This window comes from Sander lucioperca, chromosome 7 (assembly GCF_008315115.2).
Source record: "Sander lucioperca isolate FBNREF2018 chromosome 7, SLUC_FBN_1.2, whole genome shotgun sequence".
Classification (NCBI taxonomy): domain Eukaryota; kingdom Metazoa; phylum Chordata; class Actinopteri; order Perciformes; family Percidae; genus Sander; species Sander lucioperca.
The window spans coordinates 1384352-1410227 of NC_050179.1; the positions used below are offsets into that span (position 1 = coordinate 1384352).

General features: G+C 41.0%; 2 protein-coding genes across 9 annotated transcripts in view; both read right to left on the reverse strand.

Annotated features, from left to right (window-relative positions):
- si:ch211-1e14.1 (UPF0606 protein KIAA1549) overlaps window positions 1-13756 on the reverse strand; it is a 51110-nt gene extending 37354 nt beyond the window's left edge. For all 5 annotated transcript variants that reach the window (XM_031282907.2, XM_036003164.1, XM_036003162.1 and 2 more), the window contains exons 1-2: window positions 13555-13756; window positions 12238-12528 (exon numbers count right to left, since the gene is read on the reverse strand). In XM_031282907.2, the coding sequence (XP_031138767.1) occupies window positions 12238-12370 (133 nt within the window). In that variant the 5' untranslated portion in view covers window positions 12371-12528; window positions 13555-13756. The remainder of the gene's footprint in view (window positions 1-12237; window positions 12529-13554) is intronic.
- Window positions 13757-15764: 2008 nt separating this feature from the next.
- Window positions 15765-25876, reverse strand: part of hipk2 (homeodomain interacting protein kinase 2) — a 74093-nt gene continuing 63981 nt past the window's right edge. For 2 of the 4 annotated variants that reach the window (XM_031283358.2, XM_031283355.2), the window contains exons 10-15: window positions 25050-25180; window positions 23928-24110; window positions 23430-23753; window positions 22581-22825; window positions 22303-22451; window positions 15765-21929 (exon numbers count right to left, since the gene is read on the reverse strand). In XM_031283358.2, coding sequence (XP_031139218.1) covers window positions 21465-21929; window positions 22303-22451; window positions 22581-22825; window positions 23430-23753; window positions 23928-24110; window positions 25050-25180 — 1497 coding nt within the window. In that variant the 3' untranslated portion in view covers window positions 15765-21464. The remainder of the gene's footprint in view (window positions 21930-22302; window positions 22452-22580; window positions 22826-23429; window positions 23754-23927; window positions 24111-25049; window positions 25181-25876) is intronic. The other 2 variants (XM_031283356.2, XM_031283357.2) reach the window with 2 other exon arrangements.

The window sequence follows — 25876 nt, forward strand, 5'->3', positions numbered from 1 at the left end:
GCAGGTGTGGTAAAAACACTACCGCCTTTGTCCAAAGGGGCCGCTAGAATCAACACAAACTGAAAGTTACATAAAGCCACTTTAAATAAAAAATATTATTCTGCTTCCTCAGAAAAAAAGTTACGATAACCTGTCATCTCATGAATGAAAAAAATATGGCACATCCTCATTACTCTGACAACACTGAAGAATAAATCCTGAGAGATTTTCATTTATTCATTACATGAAAAACGCCAGGCTAATGAGATTCCATTTCCATTCATTAGGCCATGATGTGTCTTTTAGCCTTGACTTGGTCTAATGAATAGCTGCCTTGTACATGCACCAAACTAAATTTGCATTTGTCCAAACTGACACGTTAACTAATCCCACAAGTCACTAGCCATTTTACTCTGGACATTCTACTCTATGTGGCTTATGAACATGTAGTTGTAAATAAATAATGGTGCAATAGCAGCCTTTCTGCAAATACAAATGTGCAATATCTGACTTTTTTATTATTGTATTTACTATATGCATTGTTTTTATTCTGTGTCTTTTGCCTTTATGAGGGTAATGCCATTTTATTTGTGTACCACTGAGGGTGAGTTGCGGAAAAATTTCATTGGACAGCTGCTGTCCAATGACAATAAAACGTATTCTATTCCATTCAATTGTTGGTTATTTTATTAAGTAACTACCTCTATTAATAATCAGTCGCACGGTGCACAGCAGTGACTGGCACCATTTTTACCTTTGCTGTTCTCTACAAGATGTTATAGAGTATCTTTTTGCTGTAAACTTTTTAATTCTTTTCCATCTAAAACAGCTGATTCAGTGAAAATCCACTTGTCCATAGGATGAGACAAAAAGAATGCCCTTCTTGTGGCTTGGTTGGTTTGTTGCGCTTCCGTTTATTCATCTGGTTGCAGGCTTGGATCACTGCCAGCAATCATGCAAAAAGGATTCTGACAAGGGAGGGGATTATTACTGCTGTTGGCTGATCTGATGTTCTTTTTCAAAATCCCTATATTAAAATAAAAAGAGAAAGAACAGAGTAGAGAGATGGTAGAGAGACTTCAGGCATCTGAAATAGCACTAACCCATATACCCAGGATGGATATTGGCAAATGAGATCATATATTGGATCATCAAATCTCTCCACTAAGTATACATTATGCATCTGACTGCTTAGAATAGCTCTACCAAGGCCCAGTGTGTCTGAATAAACACATGCACACGTGCAAATTAAGATGGCAGAAGAAACATGTTTTTTTCTATATGTGCAGTGTTTCTTTCAGTGGCACATTTTGGTTTTGCTTGCTTAATCTTTGTTTCTGTTTAATTTAACCTTTACAGAATGCAAAGAGTTGGTTTCTTAAAGGGCAGTCACAGTGGGGGGATTTTGTTGTATAGCCTCCTCCGACAATCAAATGAGTAAGAATATGTTTAGATACATCTCATAATATAGAGGGCAAGAAATGGTTTGCTTTGACTATTGCCTTTATTGCAGTGCAACTCGTTCTCGTTTATATCTAAATCATTAGCCAAACCATATTGCTTTGGGACTATGAACATAACATAATATAGGTATCAATGTTTGGATGTTTATTATCTATTACAATTTTATGCAAGATTTTAGTTAGATTTAGTTTAGTTCTTTACTTCCAAGACCTGACAGATTTTTCAATACTGTAGTTCTGAATATAGTCTTGAAAGTTTGAAAAAATGTATTCTCTTTTTGGAATGTAAAATCTACAGAGTAAACTCTAAAAAAATAGTAGAATGATATTTCACTAGAATGATATGAACAGAATGATAACAACACACAATATTCTACTTTGCATATAAGGACGACTTGAATATAGCCTGCAACAATAAACACAAACCAGGGCTCGACCGATACTGGTTTTTCAAGGCCGATACCGATTATTAGTAGTTAATGAAACATTAACACAACAAACAACAAAAAATATTTGGAACCGATATGCATTAACAGTAAAAATGAAAATCTTTAAGTCAAAATTAAGATTTTGGAATGTTACAAACTCTAACACAAAACTTTGTTTAAATGCTTTGAGCAATTATTTAATAAATTAGAAACTTTCAACATAATACCCAGTAAAAGATAGTCAGATAGAGTTGTGGGCAGGACATTAAGTCAGACTCAGTGGTGAGTGAAACCGAAGCAGAGGGACAGATACAGAGCTGTAGCCGAGCCAAAGTAGCACCCGTTTTAATGAATTAACTTTATCGGTTATCAGGCAACTAAAACGCAGATACAGATAATCTGTAAACTGCCAAAAAACGGCCTGATAATCCCCTAACACAAACAGATGTAAATCCTCCAAGTAAGGTAAAATGTGATTTTGGCTTATCTGTCCTCTTATGACTACTGATCCCAGGACTGAAAAAGAGTTAACCTAATAACGCCTGTCTGTAGACAGCACTTTGCTGATGTCTGAAATTGAATCATAGAAAATACCTTCCCCTTGTCTCCTTTGCTCAACCAGACCCTGTACTTACATGCTGTATATAGAAAAAGAGAACAAGACAATTAGCCTAAAACTAAATCTGTCCTTCAACACAGTGAAATATTTGGGCACGTGAGGGTTGACAGACAAAACAATGATGTTCACAGCAGCATTTGCCAAACACGGAAAGGACATCTCCATCTGCTTTAATGCAAGTGGTTGGGTGAAGCCCAAATATGATTTGCCTGGTGAATGGATGAGTATGCTATTTTGTTTTTTTTTTGGAAAAGAGACAGTGCTTCCAAGCAAAATGGCAATGGCAATTTTATTTATATAGCATATTTCATAGCATTATCTATTTACATGTAAACCCAAAGTGCTTCATATTGAAAGACAAAACAAAAAAATATAAGCATAAACATGAGAACAAAGCATAAACAACAAATATAAGAATACAGCAAAAGGCAAGCTGTATGGATCTCAGTAAAAACTAATTACACACACCACAAAGACATGAAGTCCAACTGAATTATTCAATACTGATTTTTGGGGCATTTTATAAGAACCAACCCTACCTTTAACTTAAGTCTCTATAGCATGCAAACAATAGTATCAGCCAAGCAGCTGTGAAACACAGACGTGTCCTTGGGCGTGCACGTGCACCCCACCACGCAGAATAACGCACACATACATTCCTATGTGTGTCGAGAAACTTGAGATACCAATTACAGAGCCCTCTAATGATATCATTTCCTATGTTTGCCAGACTGCTTACTGCGACAACAATAAAAGTTATTTAATGGTTGAGTAATTTGAAAAAAAAAAAAAAAAAAAAAAGAAGCGAGAGAAGAAAGAGTCTTTTGGTAATATTGCTAGCTAACTACAACCCCACACATGGTTCTGTTTTCAGCTAAGCCCCTCGCGTGACTGGCTCTTTTCAGTTGGCAGGAGCTGCGTATGCTGAGTGCAGTCGGACAATCAAGATATGGCTGTGTTGACATTTGCTTTATCGGGGAAGCTTTTAAGTTGGGAAAGATCCCATTGTTTTTATCAGTGGAGTTCAAATAGATCAATCTCTCTGCCAAAGCTCAAGCATCCCCCCCCACAAGAAAAAAAAAAAAAACCTTCATAAGGGGTGCCTTTATAGTAAACCTACGCAAGTTGCTTTCCGGTGCACTTACTTGTTGAATTTAGCCTACATCAAACAGTAAAAGATTAAAGAATAGATTTAAATCAATAAAGTGAATGTTATAAATGGAATCTAAGTTTGAATGTTAATCCAAATCTTGCCTGTGATCTAATAGCACATTAAAAGTAAAGTACAACTTAATGTTTTGTAGATAAAGAGGTTGCCGACATCTACCTAAAATGAATTTATGGTCTAATTTGGCCAAACAACAGCATTAAAATGGAGACCTGACTGAAGTCATGCCTGCACTTCATCAAATATTCATGTGACCCTTGTTTTGTTGTCCTGAGGGAATACTTTTTAAGATAAGAGAAAGGGGGGGAGAAAAAAAGAAGTGGGGGAGCAGGATAAGGGCGAGGGGGAGTAGTACAGGAGTACAACTGAGAAAGAGGAAGAGAAGTAACAGAGGGAGAATGGGGGAATCTGAGTTAAAAAGGTACAGTTAGCTACAATGGAAGCCGATGTTCCTAAACATTTTCACTAAGTCTTCAGGGATTTGTAGCATGTCGGGCTACTGTTGACAGATTTAAGGACTTAAGTTCATAGAGTAAAAGCTTCACAACAACCACACAAACTCAGTTTGAGTTTCCCCAAAATTCATGGCTATGATGGTATGACCAATTTCAAAGAGTGGATTTTGATGTGAGCCCTGCACTACTCTGTGTGCATAGTAGTGTGCGCATGCGCGCACACACACACACACACACACACACACACACACACACACACACACAATTTGGGTACGCTCCTTCACTTTCTGCAGTCCTGATTTTCTTCGAAAGACAGGAAGGCAAAGACTTGTAACCAGAGAGGCCGAGGACTGTCACTCAGCACGCTCTGCTTCTTTGCCTCTGTATCCTCCCAGTAGAGGATCCTCCCTTCCAACTCAGGCTTTAGGTCCTGGGAGAACAAACACTGTCTACTGGGCTAGGTTAAGCTCTCTTATGTGAGCAGAAAAGGGAAATATTTGTACCGGGTTATGTGAAATACTGTTAGGTTTCTAAGTAGTTGCTGTGATGTTGAAAAGGTCCAAAACAAAACAATTCAGCCTTTGAGTAGCTGAAAAGTGGCTGGGCTGAACCGCACCATCTGCTCTGATAAATATATAAATAATCAGCTGCAGTTCATCAGAGCACATAGTGATTTGGGCTCAGCACAATATGGCTACAATGCTGGCCCCAACACTGACAGGCTTAGTGCTTAAACTGTAAGCACTAAGTCTAATAAATACAGTTCACTGTAGGCTAGTGTTGTGTACCAACAACGGTTTCTTGTCAGATCACAGTCTGCGTGATATTGGAGTTCTCAGTTTTATAGCTGCAGAAGCTCTCTAAGTGCCTAAATAATGCTAAATTAGTTTGACGTGGTTACAAGTCTTAGTTTTACATTTTTTCCCTAAGACCTAAATGACTAGATATTTCATAAGACAAAGATACTTAATATGGAACTAGAAAAAAATTTAATGTTATCGGCATCCTTTAAAGGCTATGCAATGGATCACAAAATCTAAAGCAAATCAATATAAAACAATATAATACATGAATTATATTGACAAGCATCCTCAAACACTACCATGGGATATTTTCACTTGTATCTTCACATGACATTGTTGCTCTGCACTGGAAAACTTCCTTGGTAAAACTCAAAAAAGAGAACACAAAATCACTAACAGATGTCCATTCACAGGCTCCCACTATGGAACCTTCACATCACAACCTACCAGTTTGATGCAGGTAATGGCAGACAACTGGAAAACATTATATGTAACATTATAACGTAAATGAGACTACAGCTATCGGCAGAACAGCTGACTATATTAAAAAAATATTATTATTATTAAATGTATCAGAAAAGATCAGTATGGACACTGATGACCATGTGGAAGAATTATATTAAAAGTTTTTAAAATGCGGCAGTCTGTTATCATTGACCCACTGATGACTAGAGTTGGGCATCGTTTGGATTTTAACGATTCTGATTCCAATTCCGATTCTTCCTTACGATTCCGGTTCTTATCGATTCTCGATTTCTGATTCTTTGAGGGGTGGAGTTGAAACGGGTCACGTGCCTACTTTCACAAATAAGATGTATTTTTTTTAGATGTATTTATTAGTAGGATAACCCCTTGAGATTAATTTTCGAGGGGGTCCTTAAAACAATTAAACAGTAAATAGAAAACACAAAATACATTCACAAATACATCACTCCCAAGCCTAACTGCTCTAACAACAACTGATCCCCCTCCCCCATATACATACAATTAAAAACACAGTAAATTTGCATACATCCCAAATATGATGCTATTTCAGTAGATGCACAAACAGGAGCCAACTCATAAAATAAATCAACAAAAATCGTAATATGTCAAGTTAGAAACAAGAGCAAGAGGAAAGTTTGATTCAGTGGTGGTTTGCAGTTTTACATGGCTTTTTCAATGTAAAATAAAGCCACACTAGAGCGCTGCTTACTGCAACGCAACAAGTGCCTGGCCGCTTCGGAAACCGAAACTTGCGCATATGAAATTGGGAAACGATGATCGGATTTGAAACCAAATCCTCTAAACGATTCCAATAAAGAAATGATTCTACTGGAATCGTTACCTTTGAAACGATTCCAAGTAGGAATCGGTTCTCGATGCCCGATCGAATGACCAGCAAAATCAGCTTCCACTGCTCTCCACACAGCCAAATAATGCTGGGGGAGGCCAGTGAGCGGAGAGGCAGGGTGAGCCACCGGCTGCTTTCCAAAAGATCTTTCTGGTCAAACTGCAGGCCTGGCGAGAGCAAAAGTACCCACTGTTTGACTTCTGATAGGTTCTACCCATTGATCTGCAACTGGCTCCCAGCTCTAATGAATAATGAATGGCCATATTGTCATCCCACACAGATCACATTTCACATGGCAACAGACTGCACTGGTAATTAGCCAGGACTTTGCTGGCCTGCAGCTTGCTGTGTTGAACTTGCCAGCAACTGCAGTGCAGAGAGAGAGAGAGAGAGAGAGAGAGAGAGAGAGAGAGAGAGAGAGAGACTGCTGAAGCAAAATTGCCAGGAAACGTTATGGTATCACATGTAAAGTTTGTAATTACATCCTGTATGTTTGTAAAGATCTTTCATTTCTAGATCTAGGGTGTACATGTGGAACTCTTTCTTTCACAGAAAGAGCAGAGGACGAGAAAAAAAAAACCAAGAGAAGCAGGGAAGTAAGAAGGAGGGGAATTACTGTATGATGTCGGATCTGGAGGAACAATTATACGTAGGTCACCATGCTCTATTTGACCTAGAAACTATAACGTGTGCTTTCCTGAGTCTGTGAGAGGAAAGCTGGGTGACTGGTGACTTCACTGTTGAATTTGTGACCATGGAAACAGTTGTCATCCTGTGCATAAATTGAGTGAACCGTATAGCCATTGGTAAAGATGATGACCATCTCTTGTCATGCAATAACTAAGCAAGACATTTACCATAATGTTAATTTTTATAGTTTTATAGGTAATTTGATCTTTAGCTAATACATACAGTAGGCCTTTAGTTATAAAACGGTAAGTTTTGTGCCACAGCCAGGGGCAAACATGTCCAAGATGACATTGAGAGATTAAATATATTTTTTTGGGGCATTTCTGCCTTTAATGGACAGGACAACTAGGTGAGAAAGGGGGGAAGACATGCAGGAAATCGTCACAGGTCGGACTCGAACCCTGGACCTCTGCGTCGAAGCCTAAACCTCTACGTATATGTGCGCCTGTTCTACCCACTGAGCCGACCCGGCCACACTTCTTGAGTTCTTGACATGAAGTACAAAATAAGTTTGTGATTTAAAATGAATAATTGGTAGCTGAAAGTAAAAGCCAAGGTTGGGTGAACATCAAAAGGTCTGCACTTTTAAAGGAATAGGCCAAATGAAAACCCAGAGCAGTGATGGTTCTACTCCTGGAATGTTTTAACACCAAGAACCAAAGATGGCCCAGTGAATCTTTACATTGACGGCATTGTCGTGATCAGCTAGTGACAACACATGGCAATTAACGCTCATCTCCACGTTTGCTACTCTTCTTCGATGAAGGAAGCCTTCACCGTAAAAACTAACAACCGGCTGTCACAAAGCTGATAATAGTTCTTTCATTTAGCGACGTAGGCTAAACCTGGGCAAACATTTTTGGAGGGAGGTTTGAAAACGCTGTGAAAATGAAAGTTAGACAAGTATTTTTCTCTGCTTATTTATCGTATAAGTATCAACAGTGTGGTGTAGTAGTGATGTGTAATCTATTTTTTTGGGGGGGGGGGGGGCATTTCTGCCTTTATTGGACAGGAAAGCTGAGATATGAAAGGGGAGAGCGGGGAAGACATGCAGGAAAATCGTCACAGGTCAGATTCGGCCAACAACATACTAGTGAAGAATTACGCTTCTGTAACTTTGTACTGTTGTTACTAATGGCAGTGTAGCATAATCTTTGTTTAGTCGGCTTGTACTGAATTACACAGCTAAATGTACTCCACAAATGTATACTATTGTTGCACACCTGAATTACATTACAGCTTTGCAGAAATGTTATATGTAAGACTGTAAAACCACACACTCTCATTGTAAAGCGTTGTGATTTTGTACTATTCTTAAATGAAAAAAATACTTGAGGCCCATCCCTTGATGCAGCAAACATAAAAGCGAACCAGGCTAATTCAGAACAGCATGCAGTTGTCTTAAATCTGTCCAAATGACTGATAAATATATTATCTTGTGATGCAGTGGGTTTGCAGTCTGCCACAGGAAAACTGTCTATGAAATGCTTCTCAAAGCGATGCATTTAGCCTAGTGCAATCATCCAAACCAGAGGAAATATCAATAAAACCAGCCTCTCTGCTTCCCGTAATACAACCTTCATAAATCCCTGTGAAGTATTCCTACAGAAATACGGATCATGCCAACTTTCAGTTTCCCCCCCCATTTTATTACACAGATTGAGCCACTTGCCATGTGAATAAGAAAATCTTTAGCAACGAGTGGAGCATGTGACACTAGCCCACTTCTTAAACGTGCGGTATACTCGCCGCAGCCGACCTGTCGCACGCCAATGTGACGTCAAGGGAGCGCTGTAACTGTTTATACTCGCGACACTAGTTGCAGTCTTCTCCTGAACAGAGGTGGCGCTAATGAGGAAAGGCTACTGACTTTGCTATTTCTACGGACTAGAAAAAGAAGAAAAAGGTAAACAACGGCAGAACTGGCAGCAGCATTGACGTCAGTGCTTCGATTTGATTCAATGACCTACTTTGTCGGATCAAGCCTTTCATTCACCATAAAAAGAACTCCTCTTAACCCAGTAAGTTTACAAGAGAGACTTGCAGTGACTCTGAGAGTCCTGGCATCCGGTTGTCCGCGAACTCGTCCATGCTTCCTGTTTCCGCTTTGTCGCGCGCCGCTGGAAAAAATAAGAGTGGTGCACAACATCTGGACGCGCACTCAAAACAGCTCGGCTGCGGCGACTGTAAAACGGCCCTTAGTCGCCAACCAAATGAGCAAGACACCAGGAAGAGAATGACAAAGAAAGGTGGTTATCCTCAAGGGGTTAAGCTACCGCGTATCTCCTATGGCGCCATTTTGATGCTACCAAGCCATCACCTCCTGTTAGCATTCCACTGACTGCCATTCATTTTGGCGCCACTTTGACAGCGAATAATTTTACAACTGAAGCGTTTAAAGACTCTATTTGTCCATTGTTTATTTCTAAAGAAACACAACAATGTATAAAAGGCTCCATTACCTTGTATCTCACGTTATGGCTCCGTAGCAGACGTTTTGGTAAAAATAGGCTAACGATTGTGTCATAACCACGCGACTTACTGTCGCACAGTAGAGGAATTACCGTATAGTACAGGAGAAGCTCGCAGGCAGTTTCGTCTCACATTAGCTGTTTAAGTGTAATTACTAATGTTAACTAGCATTTTAGTTAGCAATAATTAGCCTGTGCCTATGTTATCTCCTTACATATACCTACGCTCTCCGTCTCTGCTAGATTGGGAATGATTGAGATTTCTCTTGGCACAGCTACCAGAAGACTTACAACTTTCAGACAGGTTGCTCACGTCACATCTACGTCGTCTCTCTCAGTTGGAGGCTGCGCAGTAACGCTCTGCCATCACCGGAAAAGCACACAACTGATTGAGCATGATGAGCAATAGCAAAATGCTGGAATCAGGAAGAATTATACTATTTTTTTTTTAAGATTAGTTTTGGGCATTTCTGCCTTTATTGGATAGGAAAGCTGAAATATGAAAGGGGAGAGAGAGAGAGAGAGAGAGAGAGAGAGAGGGGGGGGGAAGACATGCAGGAAACTGCCACAGCTCGGACTTGAACGCTGGACCTTCTGCGTCAAGGAACAAACCTCTACATATGTGCGCCCGATCCACCAACTGAGCTAACCGGCCGCAGGAAGAATTATACTATATGCAAAAAATATCAAAACTTCCCACTTTATGCATTCTTTTTCAATTGTTTACAGTATGGTTTAACTGTACTTTGTCTACACCAGCTAACTAGTCTGACAAAATCTGAAATATGACTCGGGCTCTCTCATGAGGGCTTCACAAATGCATTCAACTGAAGACAGTTGGCAGTCCACGTTACTGTTCATCAAATTAAAAAAAGCTGAGCATGAAGGTGTTCATCAGAAGTGTTTAAGATTGACTAATTCCTGATTCCTGCACAAGGCTTTTGCCCTGGCATGTACTACATAATCCTATTACAACATAATATAATTTTTTTTTACAAGTTTTTGGCTGCTTTTAAAACATGTTCTTTTCACTGGGCAATGTGTAGGGGGAGGGTTGTTGGCGGGATCATGTCAATATCTATAAAAGTAAGCCCGGGGAAAACCCCTATCAAGTTGATCTCATTACTGGAAACTGGTTTAACTTTACAGTCTGTGTGCTGTAGGGATAGAGCCTCTTCACCTCTTGTGTAAATCCAGAATTAGTGTCTGCTGAGTTAAACTCCTAGAGAAAGACTTTTGTGCTTCAAACTCTATAAACTAAACTAAGAACAAACAGAAGCAGTTGCACTATTCGGGCTTCTATATATCATCTATCACATAATTTCTTTGTATTGAGGGGATGACAAGCTTTAAGTAGAAGAGCTGGTAACACCGTGAAATGAAACCGAAGGTCAAGACAGCGAGCTTACAACCGGAAGGTCGCTTGTTGAGTTGGCCTTGAGCAAGGCACATGATAAACCCAACTGCTCCAGTGCAGCTGCTGAGTGACCCACAAACAAGACTGCGGTTGGACTAAGCATCTCCTAGATATGACCGTGTGTAGCTGTGTCGGATATTGCTGAAAATAAGCATTCATGCTTGGCAAACCTACACAAATTAAATAAAGATTAAAGAAAAAAAATATATAGGACAGTAAAAAAAATGTAGGCAATGTGCCGCTACCCCGAGAAGCTGTATAGAGAATAGATAGATGGCTGTAAGCTTCTAATTTCTCTCTAACCCAATCCTCAGGACAAGAGAAACCAGAAACTAATCCATCAAGACTCACATCTTGATTAGGACACACACACACACACACACACACACACACACACACACACACACACACGCACGCACGCACGCACGCACGCACGCACGCACGCACGCACACACACACACACACACACACACACACACACACACACACACACACACACACTACCGTTTGTTTCACTATCTTTGTGGGGACCCGTCATTGACATAATGCATTCCCTAGCCCCTTACCCTAACCTTAACCATCACAACTAAATACCTAACCTTAACCCTTACCCTCACCCTAACCATAACCTAATTCTAACCCTAATCCTAAAACCAAGTCTTAACCCTCAAACAGCCCTTTAACCTTGTGGGGTCCAGCATTTTGGGCCCCACAAGGCTGTGCAGGCCCCACAAGTATACTGTATTCCCCAGTTTTTGGACCCCACCAATATAGTAAAACAAGCACACACACACACACACACACACACACACACACACACACACACACACACACACACACACACACACACACACACACACACACACACACACACACAATATATGGACCTAACTGTTCCACAAATACACAAATAACATATTCACTATTTTTTTTTTTACATTTGTTGATTGCCACCTCTTATACTACAATTAGAAACAATAATGGGTATTTTTGTCCTTCAAAATGATCTCTATAGTTATTTTTGGTTTGGAACAGAAAAATGTGCCTGTACTATGCACATCTATTACATGAGACAGGTGCGTAGGAGAGGGTTAAGTATGTCAAAAGTTGCAAAGAAACACCTGCACACTGTCTAACTTGCAAGGATAAATTGAATGGCAACGTTTCAGTTCTAGACCTTCATCAGGCAAATGGTATAAGACACTGAGAAGCCATCTTTAGTATGAAGTGGCTGTGGATCTGCACATGCATGGTTTGCACGCATCACCTTACAAGTGCAACTTGAACTGAACTTGGTGTCAATGCTTAAAAGCTAACTGAATGTTTACAAGATACTGTACTGTGTCAGTTATAACATAAGGTACAAATTAGGGGATCGTGTTGTGCAAGTCGGCGAAAGGTGTTCTCTTACCTGCAACAGGTGAGTCAGCTGCGATCACTATTACCAACACCGTCATCCCAAGAAACACTGCACGCTGGCCATGGGCATGCATAAGAGCCTTGAGCATCACCACCAAACCCACAGGGGAGACTAAACCTGCCATGGTACGGCGGGGGTAAGGTCAAGGCATTTCATCCAGTTAAGAAGAGAAGATTCATTCCAAAGAGATAATCAAGGTTTGGTTTTATTTCAGGCTGCCTGGCTTGGTATCCTTTAGTTTATGGCCCTCCTTCCATAACACGTGCTCGCAATGAAGAATGGCTGTTGAAAACAAAAGAGCAACAGTCAAAACAAAGCAACCCCATTTTCTCTTACTACAAACATCAATTCATTAATCAGCCACTAACTGGAAACAACCACTGATAAACTGAAGTACAAATAATAAGCACACGCTCTAATTCTATTTGATTAGGGTTACATTTTTAAAGCACACAACAATAAAAACAGGGACAGATGGGTCAGTTGGAAAAAGATAGGCTAATTCTTCTGAAATTGAAAATAAATTGTTAATTTGATTTTAGGCCATTGCCTAATTTTTGCTTAACCTATGCAGTGCACCTTTCATAAACAAAAAAAGTTAATCGTAGTTTAATTTTTTGGATTCTAAAATTATATTTGTTATGGATTTGAAAAGAAAATAATTATAATAGGTATCTCTCCACAGAAGTAGAATAAAATGTAATAATAATAATAATAATAATAATAATAATAATAATAATAATAATAATAATAATAATAAACATGTTAAAATACATACAATTTGGGGGGTTGTTTTTACATTGTGAAAGAAACATGTCATGCATATGGCCAACAGGCTATTATAATGTAACGTTAATAACATTAGTCAAATACACACAATGTAATGTCCTCATTTATGAGGAATTATTATCCCATTAAACAACCTAACTAACTCTACATAGGCGGATAACCGTTTAACGTGGTGAAAAGAGGACCGCACATAGGACCAGGACTGGCTTCATCCCCCGGCTGAATGGCTATATAGCTTTCAGTCGCTCTCTCACAGGCTCTCGTCATGATACTGTACAGTCTCTTGTCCTACATCCCGTCCCGTTACTTTAACGGTCATGTGGCTCTTCGTGAGGCTAGACAAAGCAGGTTACATCCCTCATTTGAGAGTCGCAGCAAAATGCTACAAACGGGTTAGCTATACATACTTTGGTTATATTGCCCAACGCTAGCTTTGAGTGCACAGATAACAGGATTTTTTTTTCTCCTTTCACCCAGCCATTCCTGTCAGCCTGTTCATAGCTGCGCATTCAGACTTACCAAAAAGGAAGCTCCAACTCTATCAATTCCTTTGTCTGGGTTACGAGAAATATCCTTGGATGAAATAAAATGAGGCTTCGTCACTAACCTTCACGCAACTACCTGCCTGCGTTTGAAGTTATTTCAGTGTAAACGTAATGTGCACGAGCTGGTAGCTGGCTTTCATGATCTGACACTCTTTCGGTAACAGTTACCTTCTCTCGTCCTGAGGATTGGGTTAGTCCCGCCCCCTGACTGATCTGATTAGTTTCTTATTTATCGAAACCGGCTGTCATTGGCTGCAGCTCATTTCTGTCAAAGTGGGTTTTAAACATTAGGTTGGTTCTCACTGATTGGCGTCTGCGGCTTCCACGGCAACGTTGCTTCATGCGTTTAGGCTTTATAGCCATGCATTTATAGATCAATGTCAGCCTTTTATTGGCTAAATGGAGTTTAACGGTACCTATAGGCATGCTGAAAGAAAGAGTTATCAACCTGGCACCGTCTATTTTTCTGCAAGGATTCATTTTGGTTGGTAAGCTCCTGTGCCTGTCAATTTACAATTCCATCAACATTTATAAGCACGTTTAAGTTTCTGACAAGACTCAACCAGGATACACACTTTTTATCGTAATGCATAATTTCAATCTGGAAGTAAATTCCAAAGAGCTTGCACGGCTTGAGATAGGCCCCCTTGGTGCATGCTTTAACCATTGTGCTTAGCAAGGTTTTGTGGTTGAAAATAAATGGAGATGATCAGCAGATCAGCATACCCTAATCACGTCAGTGCCAGTTTATAGACGTCAACATTTTGGTGTGCACCGCCACCTAGTGGTATACTAATATTAATGTTGCTGATTCTAGATCAGTTTGGCTTTCAATGATGTCCTCCTGAACATTTAGCTGGTATTGTGTGTGCCATAGTATCATGGAAAATAAAATCCTAAAATGTTGATCTCTCTTTTCAAAATACGACATAATAAATTGGTATAAAATAGCTGCCAGAGATTTCGTCCGTGGTGGAATAGTGCAACACTGTATTTAGGTACAATTTTGATGTACTTCTACTTCACTTGAGTTTATTATCAGTTTATGCTACTTTATTTCTACTCCCGTGCATTCCAGAGGAAAATATTGCATTGCACTTTTTACCCCACCACATTTGATAGCTAGTTACAGTTATTAGTCAGTCCCTCCAGAAAAACGCGATTATGCATTGCATAATTCAATGCATAATCAGCCAAAATCCGCATATTTATGCTGGGGCCGCATTTTTTCAAATACGCCGCATAAATTGCCGATTTCAGCGCAAAATATGCGGGGCTTGCATGATATCATAACCCCCGCATTATCTTAGCAGAAAGTTGAAAAATGTTGCGTTTACTTCTCACAAGAGCAGCCATTTTCCCCTGTTGCCATGGGAACGTTATGAAGTGACGTAATTACGCGACATGAACATCATCGAAAAGCTGCAAACTCCGCGATGAAGCTATGATGAAACCGCAATTTTTGCAAGTTCCCGCAATTTTTGCAAGTTCCCGCAATTTCATCGCATAAATATCCCGCATATTCCATTGCATTTTTTAAGAAAACGTGCCGCGTAATCAAGGATTTTTGCCCGCAACAATCACAAAAAAACTCCGCATTTTTCTGGAAGGTCTGATTACTTTATTTGACATACAAAACACACAGGGCCCTATCTTGCACCCAGCGCAATTGACTTTGTACACCGACGCATGTATCATTCCTATTTTGCACCCGACGCACAGCGGACTTTTCCCTCCACAGACTCACGTCGGTAAATTAGGGAATGAACTTGCGCTCCAAGGGCGGTTCAGCAAAAAGAGGAGGCGTGTCCCGGCGCAAACGTTCCCTAGTGCTATTTTGCAGTTTAAGAAAACAATTCTGCCACAGACCAGGAAAAACCTAGTCTAAAGTCAGTGGCGCGTTATTCAGATGCTATTTTAAGGGCGCATGCTTGGCCGTAATGTAGAGTGGGAATCTGTGAAAATGGGTCAAATTTGACCCGAGGACAACACAAGGGTTGAATGAACATTTGGACATTTTGGAGTAATAGTGTATGTAGTATGTTTGCTTATTGTTGTGTATTTTTATTTCCTTTCTGATGCAATAAAAGAGTTACCATGCTCAAGAACTCACAAAATAGCACAAGCACGGACACGGACACACACACACACACACACAACACAGTAGAAAACAGGATACTGGTGCCGTGACTTAACAGTTTAATGTAAATCCAAGACAAAGTGTGATTACATTTCTACACATATACAATATGCATATGTGAGCATACAAATTCTCATTAATAACTCGATTCACCTCGGAGACCGAAAAAATGATCAAAAGTAACAGTGAATAACAAGCTATAACATAGTTCACCACAACGCGAGCCCCTTCTCACCCTACAGTTAGTAAAGAGGACAATTAAAATAACTATATTCTTCTATTTGACGAAGCTGTTTGTCTGTTAAAATCCTCCTGTAAAATGTACAATGCTATCATTAGTTTTTTTTCGAAGCCTAATATAAATTCACTCCATTTTTCTACAACGAAAATGATTAAGAGAAGCACACAACATCATAATGGTAACACAAGCGCTTAGTAGCAAGTTCTCACCTTGTTAGGAGGTTTAATTAATCCTTCTTCTTATTGTCATTATTATAGTTATTTAAACATTCTATAAAGCCAGTAAAATATCCATTCTCATAACATACTTAATAATATTAGGCTAAGGAACAGGGTATACATAGAACGCTAACATCAACAGATTGAAATAATGTGACATCACACCCCAATAAACAAAAGTAAATAAGAAAAGACAATTAACAGAGAAGTATACTAGGAAATACTGCAGCACACATTAGCTTTATCGACAACGAATGAGATTTTACACCGTTGAGAAACCATACAGCAATGGACACAAAAGGGGGTCAGGGTTTGATGCACTCTTAGGTCTTTAGAAAATGTAAATAAACCGATAACCCACTTGCATGAATATTCTTGTGCAAGTAGCTATTTCAGAAATTGAGCTTCTCTAATTGACAATTTTGAGAATGTACTAAAAGGGATCGTGACTTTGAGATGACCGCTAGCTTTAGATGCATATTTTTGTAGTGTAAACATACAAATCTGACTTTGAATGTAGCTTTGTTCTACCACTTCTAGATTCCATTTATTAACACCACAAAAATAACTATCTTTGGCTAGAAATGTCTCGAAAAGTAAAATGGGAAAAAAAGCTACATTTTCAGTGTAGAAAGTAGGACCAAAGGTCTAACAACAACGCAATTAGGGGGATTTAATGTAGAAATTACGCTATATCCTAGCCTGGTTTTACACAAATTAGAATATACATCAAGATAGTAGGAAAACAATCGTATTTCAATCAGTTTTGGTTCTTAAATACATACATTGTAATCACCTGACACCCTCTATCAGTGATGGCATCAAACCTTGACCACCTCACCCTGAATTCCCCCAAGGAATAGCCAGCAAAAGGAGCAGATCTCCTTAATGAAAAGTTAAAAACCAAACAAAAACATACACTCTCATCCGAAAAAGGCTTTAAGAATGCTTGTGGAGCTAGATTATGAATTCCCTGGTGACAGAGAGTACATCAGCTAAAGATGAATCCACCTAACACCTGCTCCTAACCCCTCTGTACTTTGGGAGGCGGCTGCGTCATTTGCCGAACGGTTTATACTGAACGGGTTGATGTTGCAGGTTGTCTGTTCACTTCTCGCTGATCTCCAAGTCACCTTAGAGGAGTTTGTCTGAAGACTAATGTAGCACTGTGCGCCATTATGCGTCTCAGGAATGTTTCTCAGTGGTTCCAAAAGCTCCAGGAGGAGGAAGAGGAGGAGGAGGAGGAGTATTCACGGTAACACCATGAGCAAAGCTGGAAGTGTGAGTGTATTTGAAAGGAGAATGCCAGGCTTCATAGAGAGTGAGACACTGCCTTATTCAGTTTTTCGCTAATTGAAATGTCACCTTAAACCTTTGGAGGTATCGTTGGTTATTTGGAAGGCAGTACTCTAACAGTAAAGTCGCTAGCTGGGAAGGCTATGCTCACCTTAACAACACAAAACATTGTAACACTCTACTTAAGCACATTTTGGTAATTGTAAGGTCACTCGATCTACGTTAATGCTCACATTTCTGCTTCCCCTTTTTTATAAAACACAAAACATTGGCTATGTGAAACAGAGTAATAGACAAAGGTAATCATACACATCAAGTCATTTTCCACAATGTTGCGCATACAGGGCTTCTCTTAATTGGATGTTCATTTGAGAATGTATAGCGATTATTTGATATCCCCCTAATCATGAGGATAGTGGTAATTTTACATTACTTCTCTCATATGGGATTTTGCTGGAGATCAGATGTATAATTATTGCATCATGCATGGCCACAAACGGTGTAGAAATTAAATGGTCACCCACTGAGAAAGATCTAAAGCCATTTCAGATGCCGCAGGTCATGTATTACATTCATTTTGTGCGGGGTGACCATGGTTTTAAAGGTATAGTTGGTACATTTTTGATTAATCCATTTTTACAGGTAATTCTATTTCATGGCACGCTAATGTAAAATTCAATTCATTTTCATACAACACCAATAAAGCTACAACATCAACAATGTACAAAAGAAAAAACCCAACAACAACAACAACAGTGTGAGGAGTCATGAAAGCAAAACAAAAAAAGCTTTTAAAACAGACTGCAGCTCTTCTTAAAGTTGAACATCCAGCTTCTAAACAAATTAACGACTGCCGTATGCATTAAGTATGTTAAATCCTCCTTGTCTACATCATATGCACACATGCATTTGCTTGGGGGTAAAAACAACATGTCCTCAAAAGCACTTCAAAATGAGAACAGTTATTGCCTGTCTGCTCTAGCCACGCTGTGGGGGATTGCTTGTACTGTACTGTACTGTGCTGTGCTGAACTGTACATGATCCATCTGTTGAATTCTTTGGTGGGAAGAGCGGAAAAAAAAAAAAGTCCTAGTGTGACAATGCTATCCCCATGCTGACAGAAGAGGGGACAGGACAGCAGCGTAGCATGGGCAACGCCAAATTCCCTCAAACAGTGGAATGTTTCAGTAGTCTGTCTCATAACAGAGAAGCCAAAAGATTTCAATGGAAAATCATCTCCCTTATGCGTGTGTGCTTAGGCCCCAATGACCTAGAGGAAATTAAGTAGATCAAATAAAATAAAAAAGACAAAAACAGAACAGAGAAGAATGGTGTAACCAGCAACGTACTATGTAATCACATCTTTAACTACCCGGACCATAGGCTTGCATGCTGGAGCTGACGGGGAAGTGGAGAGTTGTGGCAGGAAAAAGTACCAGGATGACAAACCACTCTGGGGCCCGTCAAGGGATTTTTTTTTTTTAAAATACACACACACACACACACACACACACACACACACTCTGATAAAACATCCACAAGAATTATTGCAACAATCTCTAAAAAATAAACACAACATGTACTACAGCCAGGTCAAAAAAAAAGTTCAAGATGATGTTAAGTTAAACAGAAATAATAATAAATCACTTCAAATGCAAGTACTATGGCATACCATGAATGAGAGGGGAAGGCTTTCACTAAAACCACCAGCAGTACTGATGTGCCTACGTTCAAGAGGACAAATGAACGGAGGAGATTATTTGTATCATTGGCTACAAGAAGAAAAAAAAAGAAAAAAGATGTCCTTTAAATCAAGCAGCAAAACACACAAAGCCCTATTGGTTCTCTAAGTGTTCCGGTATCCCGTTTCGGCTGGCGTGGCGATGTCTGTGGTGTACCTGGTTCGAAGACAAATGGACAGTGGCAACAAATGGTCCACATGGTGCCCTTCCAGGTGTATGCTGTGCCATTTCCCTTCTGTTCTGTTCTTGCAGCTCTGAGATGCTACCTCAAACCTCAAGCGCAACAAATAACTTCCAATTATCTTCGCTGGAGAAATCAACGACACCAGCAACAAATGACGACAACAAAAGGATTCATGTCAGAATTATAAGTGTGCATTCAGGTAAGGTAGCGCCACCTTTCGGCTCCTACCAACCACACGGGCTCAGTGTTACTATCAACCTGCTCAGTGCCAACTTGCTACCATTTTAATCCCATTTAAGATAGAGCGTTTCACCCTGCCCTCCACAGTCCCTACCTAAACTGACCCTGCGCTTTCAAACAGCTCCCTCACTCGTGCCTACACAGAATCTCTCTCAAACAACCCTCGATACTCTGCCTCTTCTCTGCTGCCCGGCTATCCCTAGCCTCACAGAACCACCCTCACGGCAGCCATTACTTTCTGTCAGGCCCTTCTCTCGGACTAGCTTTAAACCTTGAAAAACAACCTCTACTGTGTCTCACACATTGTACTGTAACTCTTTACCTGTACATGAATACTGAGCTGATAGCTCTGCTCCCTAATCACGATGCATTAATTCCCTCGTGTGATTATAAAAAAAACAAAAACAAATATATTTCAAACTAAAGCCACATTTAGGGTGCCACTGTCATATAAAGGTTTACAGCTACAGCTATACTGTACATTTTCATATTTACATTAATATCCAGAGCAAACTGTAACAAGAATTTATCTATGACTTTGGTAAGTACCCCAGGCAAGTTATCTCATGCACGCATAATAAAATAGCTCAGCGTGATATCAACTCTGACATTAATCTTCATCATGTATAGTATGCTGTCATCAAGAACAAGATACATCAAGGGCTGAGCCTACACCTGGAAGAGAGCTACAACTGCCCCGACTAGGATGTGAAACCAGGGAAACGTGTCTCTAAGTATAGCTATAGTCTCTTGTGGCTTTCAGGATCCAAGCCAAGTAAACTGTCGTTATAGTATATGTAAGGCACTACGAGGGAACAATGGTTAAAACCTAAAGACTGAAGAGAGTTTTAAGGAGGTGGACTACACACGCATGGCTGACAGTAGCACACACAGACAATCACGTTGTACATGCCTATGTTATAATAACCACTTTGTGCAATCACATTGAAAAAAAGAGGAACAAATAAATCTATTGGTATCAGGAAAAAAAAGGTTTTCTTCTTAAAACAAACAGGTGCAGACTGCTACATTCTAAGAACGGGGCCCAGCTAAGACACCTAGCTAAAACTGAAGTATCATCATAAAGGTGAAACATAAAGGAACAAAAATATCTATAAATACACTAAAAAGTTTGTTGTCTTCTGTTGGTTATATTTCCAGAAGCCTCCTCGGCTGGAGAAGGTGAAGTGTGGGGAGTTGCCTCTCTGTTCGCCCCACACCATGAATGATTTGGAAATATTAAGACAGTTCAAGGCCATCAATATTTTTTTTTCTTTGAAGAGCAGCAGGTTTCCGTATTTCACCTTCTCCCCAAATCTCTTGGGATTCCAAACTTCCAGTCAGTAACCCCTGTTCAACAGTCACTTCCCAAATTTAAGAGGGGAAAATAAAAGAAAACCAACCAGAGAACCTCCACTGTCCCGAAAGGCCTGTTTCAAACTTCCCTGTAAAACTAATGAGACGTTGCTTTTTCTCATAAAGTGAAGAATAGACGAAAAAAAGCAAAAACTGGCCCTTTCAGAAGAAAAAAAAAAATAATTGAAAAAAAAAAACATCTTCAACTGTACCCCTCTGAAATTCAACCCCATCTTTCCCTTCTAGAGAGGCTGTGAATCTCTTTTTTCTTTCTCTCTCTGTCATTATATCTTCAAGTTATACGTGACAGTTTCATGAGGATTGCATGTTCCTCTGTCTCTGTCTATGTCTGAGGTCGAGGAGAGGATGTTTTAGGATGTCGACGGTGTTCAGGGCGGTTGAGTTTCGGGGCAGCAGCAGCAGCAGCAGTGCTGGCTCAGGCTCTCCAGTGTCAGTCAGTGTCTTCTCTAGAGGTAAGGGTACTGGTTGACCTTAGTGGGGCTCAGCGGGTATCCAGTGTAGACAGTGGAGGCGGGTGAAGCGCTGATGTAGGCCTGGTGGGCAAACTGGGCCTGGTACTGGCTGTGGTGCAAGGTGGGTGAGGGCAGCACGCGGTGGCCCATGCTGACTGGGACCTGGTGGACGATGCTTGGTGGGTAGCTTCCGTGCTGGACTGCGTGGTGGCGCGCCGAGCCCTGTGACGCCACCAGGTGGGCCACGGTGCCGGTGGAGCCCAGAGCAGCAGGGGCTGTGTAGGTGTAGAGGTGGGGCTGGCTGGGTAGGTGTGTGGCAGCCAGGTGCGGGTGGACATTGCCCGTGTGAGAGGGGCTATTGTGATGGAAGGAGTACGGGGCCTGAGTGGCGATGGTTGGGGTGATGTAGGCCTGCTGGCGTCGATGACCATTTCGCTCGGCTACCATGTGCTGCTGGGCCTGGAAGAGGAGATGATAAAAGGGCTGAATGAGGATATTTAAAACTTTTGAGGATCAATATCATTGTCATATTTCTCTTTTCTAACCTTGGACAGAGCCACCTGTGCTACCTGTTTCCCCCACGTTCTAGTCTCTGTGCTAAGCTAAGCTAACTGGCTGCTAGTGGTAGCTTCCGATTTACCATACAGACATGAGGGTGGTATCGATCTTCTCATCTCACAGAACATGAAAAAGCGTATTTCCCAAAATAAGCTAAATAGGTAATACACTATATGCAATATATACAATTCCTCTAAAACCTGATCCTAAAAGATTCAAGGTTTCATACACACATAATCGCACGCTGATAGTGATAAGCCACGTTTCACCATACCTGGCTGAGATTGAGAGGCTGCTGCTGGAGGGGGTGTGGCCCTGATCGCTGCTGTCGGTAGGACACGCCCCCTTGTAGGTGATTATTGCCAGACACCACTCCATTGGAGGATTTGAACTTGTAAGCTGTATTCTGATAATTCATTGCATCTGCATAGGAGAGGATACACGTTTGGTTAATTGGGAAGCAGTTACTATAATACATAACAACGTAATGGTTACTATCTTATGCATGAAAATGTGTTTCAGGTGAGGAAAGCATCTTTCACAGTCCTTCACCTGACATCAGGCGCTCACACTCATTCGGGACCTCACTGCTCTGGGTTTTAAGAGGGGGAATGATGATGGTGCGGGGATTCCCGTTGTTGTAGTTGTCCAGGATGGTGGTCTTTGTGTCGTAGCTGTTGTTGTTCGGGTGTCTGGGCTCCACACTGTAGGGGCTGTTGTTGCTGGAACAGTCGGAGTCGGGTGAATCGTGGACCGTCACGCAACTGATGACATTCTTCCTCTGCTTTGACGATGAACTGAAGGAAGAGAAGGGGACCAGAGAGGAACGTTACTGAGAAATCAACTCCAGTGACCTAGGTATACTTATTGGTAAAATGTAATCAGATTTTACATCCTCTCTTTAATTGTATACTGTGTGCTGTAGCCAAGTATACAATGTTTGTCAAAAACACACTTCTGACTTTTTTTTTCACTGTATAAATCTCACAATTCTTTTTCTTCGTACTCTGTGATTGGTTACTTTGTGTTTCAGTACAGCATGTGACAGCATACAAGAGTTGTCTATGGCATATATTTTCTTTTCTGTTGTCAGGCGACTGTATGCTTATACAATTGATTTGATCAATGGTCGCAAAATACCACTGCCACAGTCATCATGATACTAGAAACAGATAAATGTCATTGAAAATGCCTTATATCATACACAACTTGTAACAATATGTAATCACTGAAACATACGAAAAAAGATTACAGAAAGCTGGCCTCTTAGTTGAGCTGGTAAAGGTGAAAAAATGTCTCTATCCTGCTAAATCAAAGCAGTGACAAGCACTGGTAATCCCAGTGATAATCAAACTTCTCAGCCTGTATCAACTGCACGAAATAGAACCACATTAATCTGACCTGTTGTTTTGTTTGTGGTCATCTTCCTCATCTGTGTCACTGCTGATGGTGATGATGCTGACTGCAGGGCTGGGCGTGTCGGGGATGATGATGGTCTGTCTGGGGACGTGGTGCTGGTGCTGATGGTCGCGGGTGGTGCTGGAAGCCTGCTCTGCTTCGCTAGCCCCCCACCCGCCGCCCACGCAGCCCTGCGGGGGCGGGCAGTTGGTTGCCGAGCTGTTCTGTAGCACAGCGCAACGTGGAGGCGTGTTCTCCTTCACCCGCTTGGAGCGCTGCGGAGACAGCACCGCCTGAGAGGACGACACCTCGTAGGCTGACATGTTCCTTACAAAAAAAAAGATAGAGAAGAAGGTAAGTGTCACATACAGTAGAGGGTAAAATACACAGATGCTGGAGATCAAAATCAAAAGCTGTGAGACCTCATGTTCTGTTTGTGATGGTCTTTAGCTGCCAGTAGGATGAAGTACAGTATTATGAGTCATATGAGTGTCAGAGTACCTGGCAGACATCTGGTGCTGTTTGTTCTTTTTGGAAGAGGAGTTGTTATTGGTTGAGGGCTGCCTCATAACGTGTGCCACTCCCACATTAAGCGCCTGGTTGGATGGGAGCGTAACGTGTCCAGCCAACAAGGCTGGCTGCTGCATGATGGGATTATAATGGCTGCCATGAGGATGGGAATTCCTGTAACATAACATAGTTTTATGTTACTACAACAATAAGAAACCTGCAAGTGCAGTAGCAAAGCATGAAATGCGGGAAAAATACATTTATACATCAGGATAATCAAACCCAACATTGGTGAGAAAAAAAAGAAAGACAGGAGAAGTTTTTCCCACAGAAGCCAGCGGGTGGCAGCAGCTAACCTTTCTAAAGAGGACGAAAGGAGGAGAGGGAACAAGTGAGGGAGAGAGCAAAGAGGGAGGGCAGAGGAGCTGACACCAGCAGCTGCGGAGCGATAGCTCTGCAGAGGAAGTGCGACACTTTCCCAATCGTCTCTCTGAGGACGACAGAGCTGCCACTGGACAGAAAGGGAGGGAGAGACGGGAAGGTGGGACACAGATGGACAGCTCCGAATGAATCTGTGCATACATGGCCCCAGAAGTCCTTCGCATACAAATATATACCTGCATCCTCCTTATCTCCCTGCAGATCGCCTTCTCCCATCTTTCCATCCACATATCGAGTCATCACAGTGACAGGCTATACTAGACAATATGTCTCTACATGTACATATATCCCGTCTACCTATGGTAAATTGTTCACGTGGGGACTGTGATTCATTGACAATAAAGGACAAGCTGTCAGGGAGGTACAGGCTCCTCGGTCAATCAGTCTTATGCCATACCATCTACCTATAGCACATCCTGACCTATAAAAGCCATAAAACCGCTGCTGGCCTTTGAAATCAATTTATCTGACCTGACCTACAGGCTTGCCCCTGACTGTATGTGTATAAACTTGATTTTAGCAAAGTGCTTTATTTTTCAAGTTTTAAAGTGACACATGTCAACCTATTAGATTTATTTATCATGAGAAGATGTCGGCCACTGTCGGCTATAATATTCATACGTCAATAAAAGACTGGCTGGGTGCAGTTAAAAGAAAGAAAGCAGTGTTCACCTCCAGTTGGCAAGAGGCTGCGTGCTGCTCATGGAGTCGGGGATGACAGTGGCATGCTGGACTGAGGTGTGGGTGAGCTGCTGCCAGGCTGGAGGAAGCAGGATCTGCTGGGTGCCGCTGGGCCAGGCCTGCTGAGGTAGGAGAACACAGAGTGGGGGATAGACAAAGAGGGTGGAGAAGAGGAGGAGTGGAGATTGAAAAGAAAGGGACAGTAGATACAGAAAAACAGTCAGTTGCCATGTAACAAAACATACAAACTATGAAATTCATTCATTTGTTTTATGAAGTCTGTCATGGGACTGCAAGTTTTTTTATGCGTCTTTTAATTTGAACATTATAAATGCACGAACAAAGGGACCTCATTGTACTTGGCTGATTAGTTTCAGGGTGTTGTGATAAATGACAGTATCTTTTCAAAAGTGCGTAACAGCTGGTTTAAACCAGCTACTCGGCATGCAAAATGAACTCCGCCAGCTTTGAGGAGACATCCATCGACAAAAGAGATAAGACCAGGACTTAATAAAGATGTACAGAAGCTCCTTTCTTTGTCTGCATGCATATGAGTATGTGTGTGTGTGTGTGTGTGTGTGTGTGTGTGTGTGTGTGTGTGTGTGTGTGTGTGTGTGTGTGTGTGTGTCTGCGTGTTAGTGTGATTATGTATTTGACTTGAGTCAAATCAACCTATGTTCTAATTAAATTTGTAGGCCTATTCATGCTGCTGTGAAAGAGGCTACTTTGTATTTCTGATGCAGAACAGGAGGAGAATCGAGCATAATATGCCCCAAGATGTGCCAAGATGAGTGTGCGTTCATGCATGCCCGAGCTTG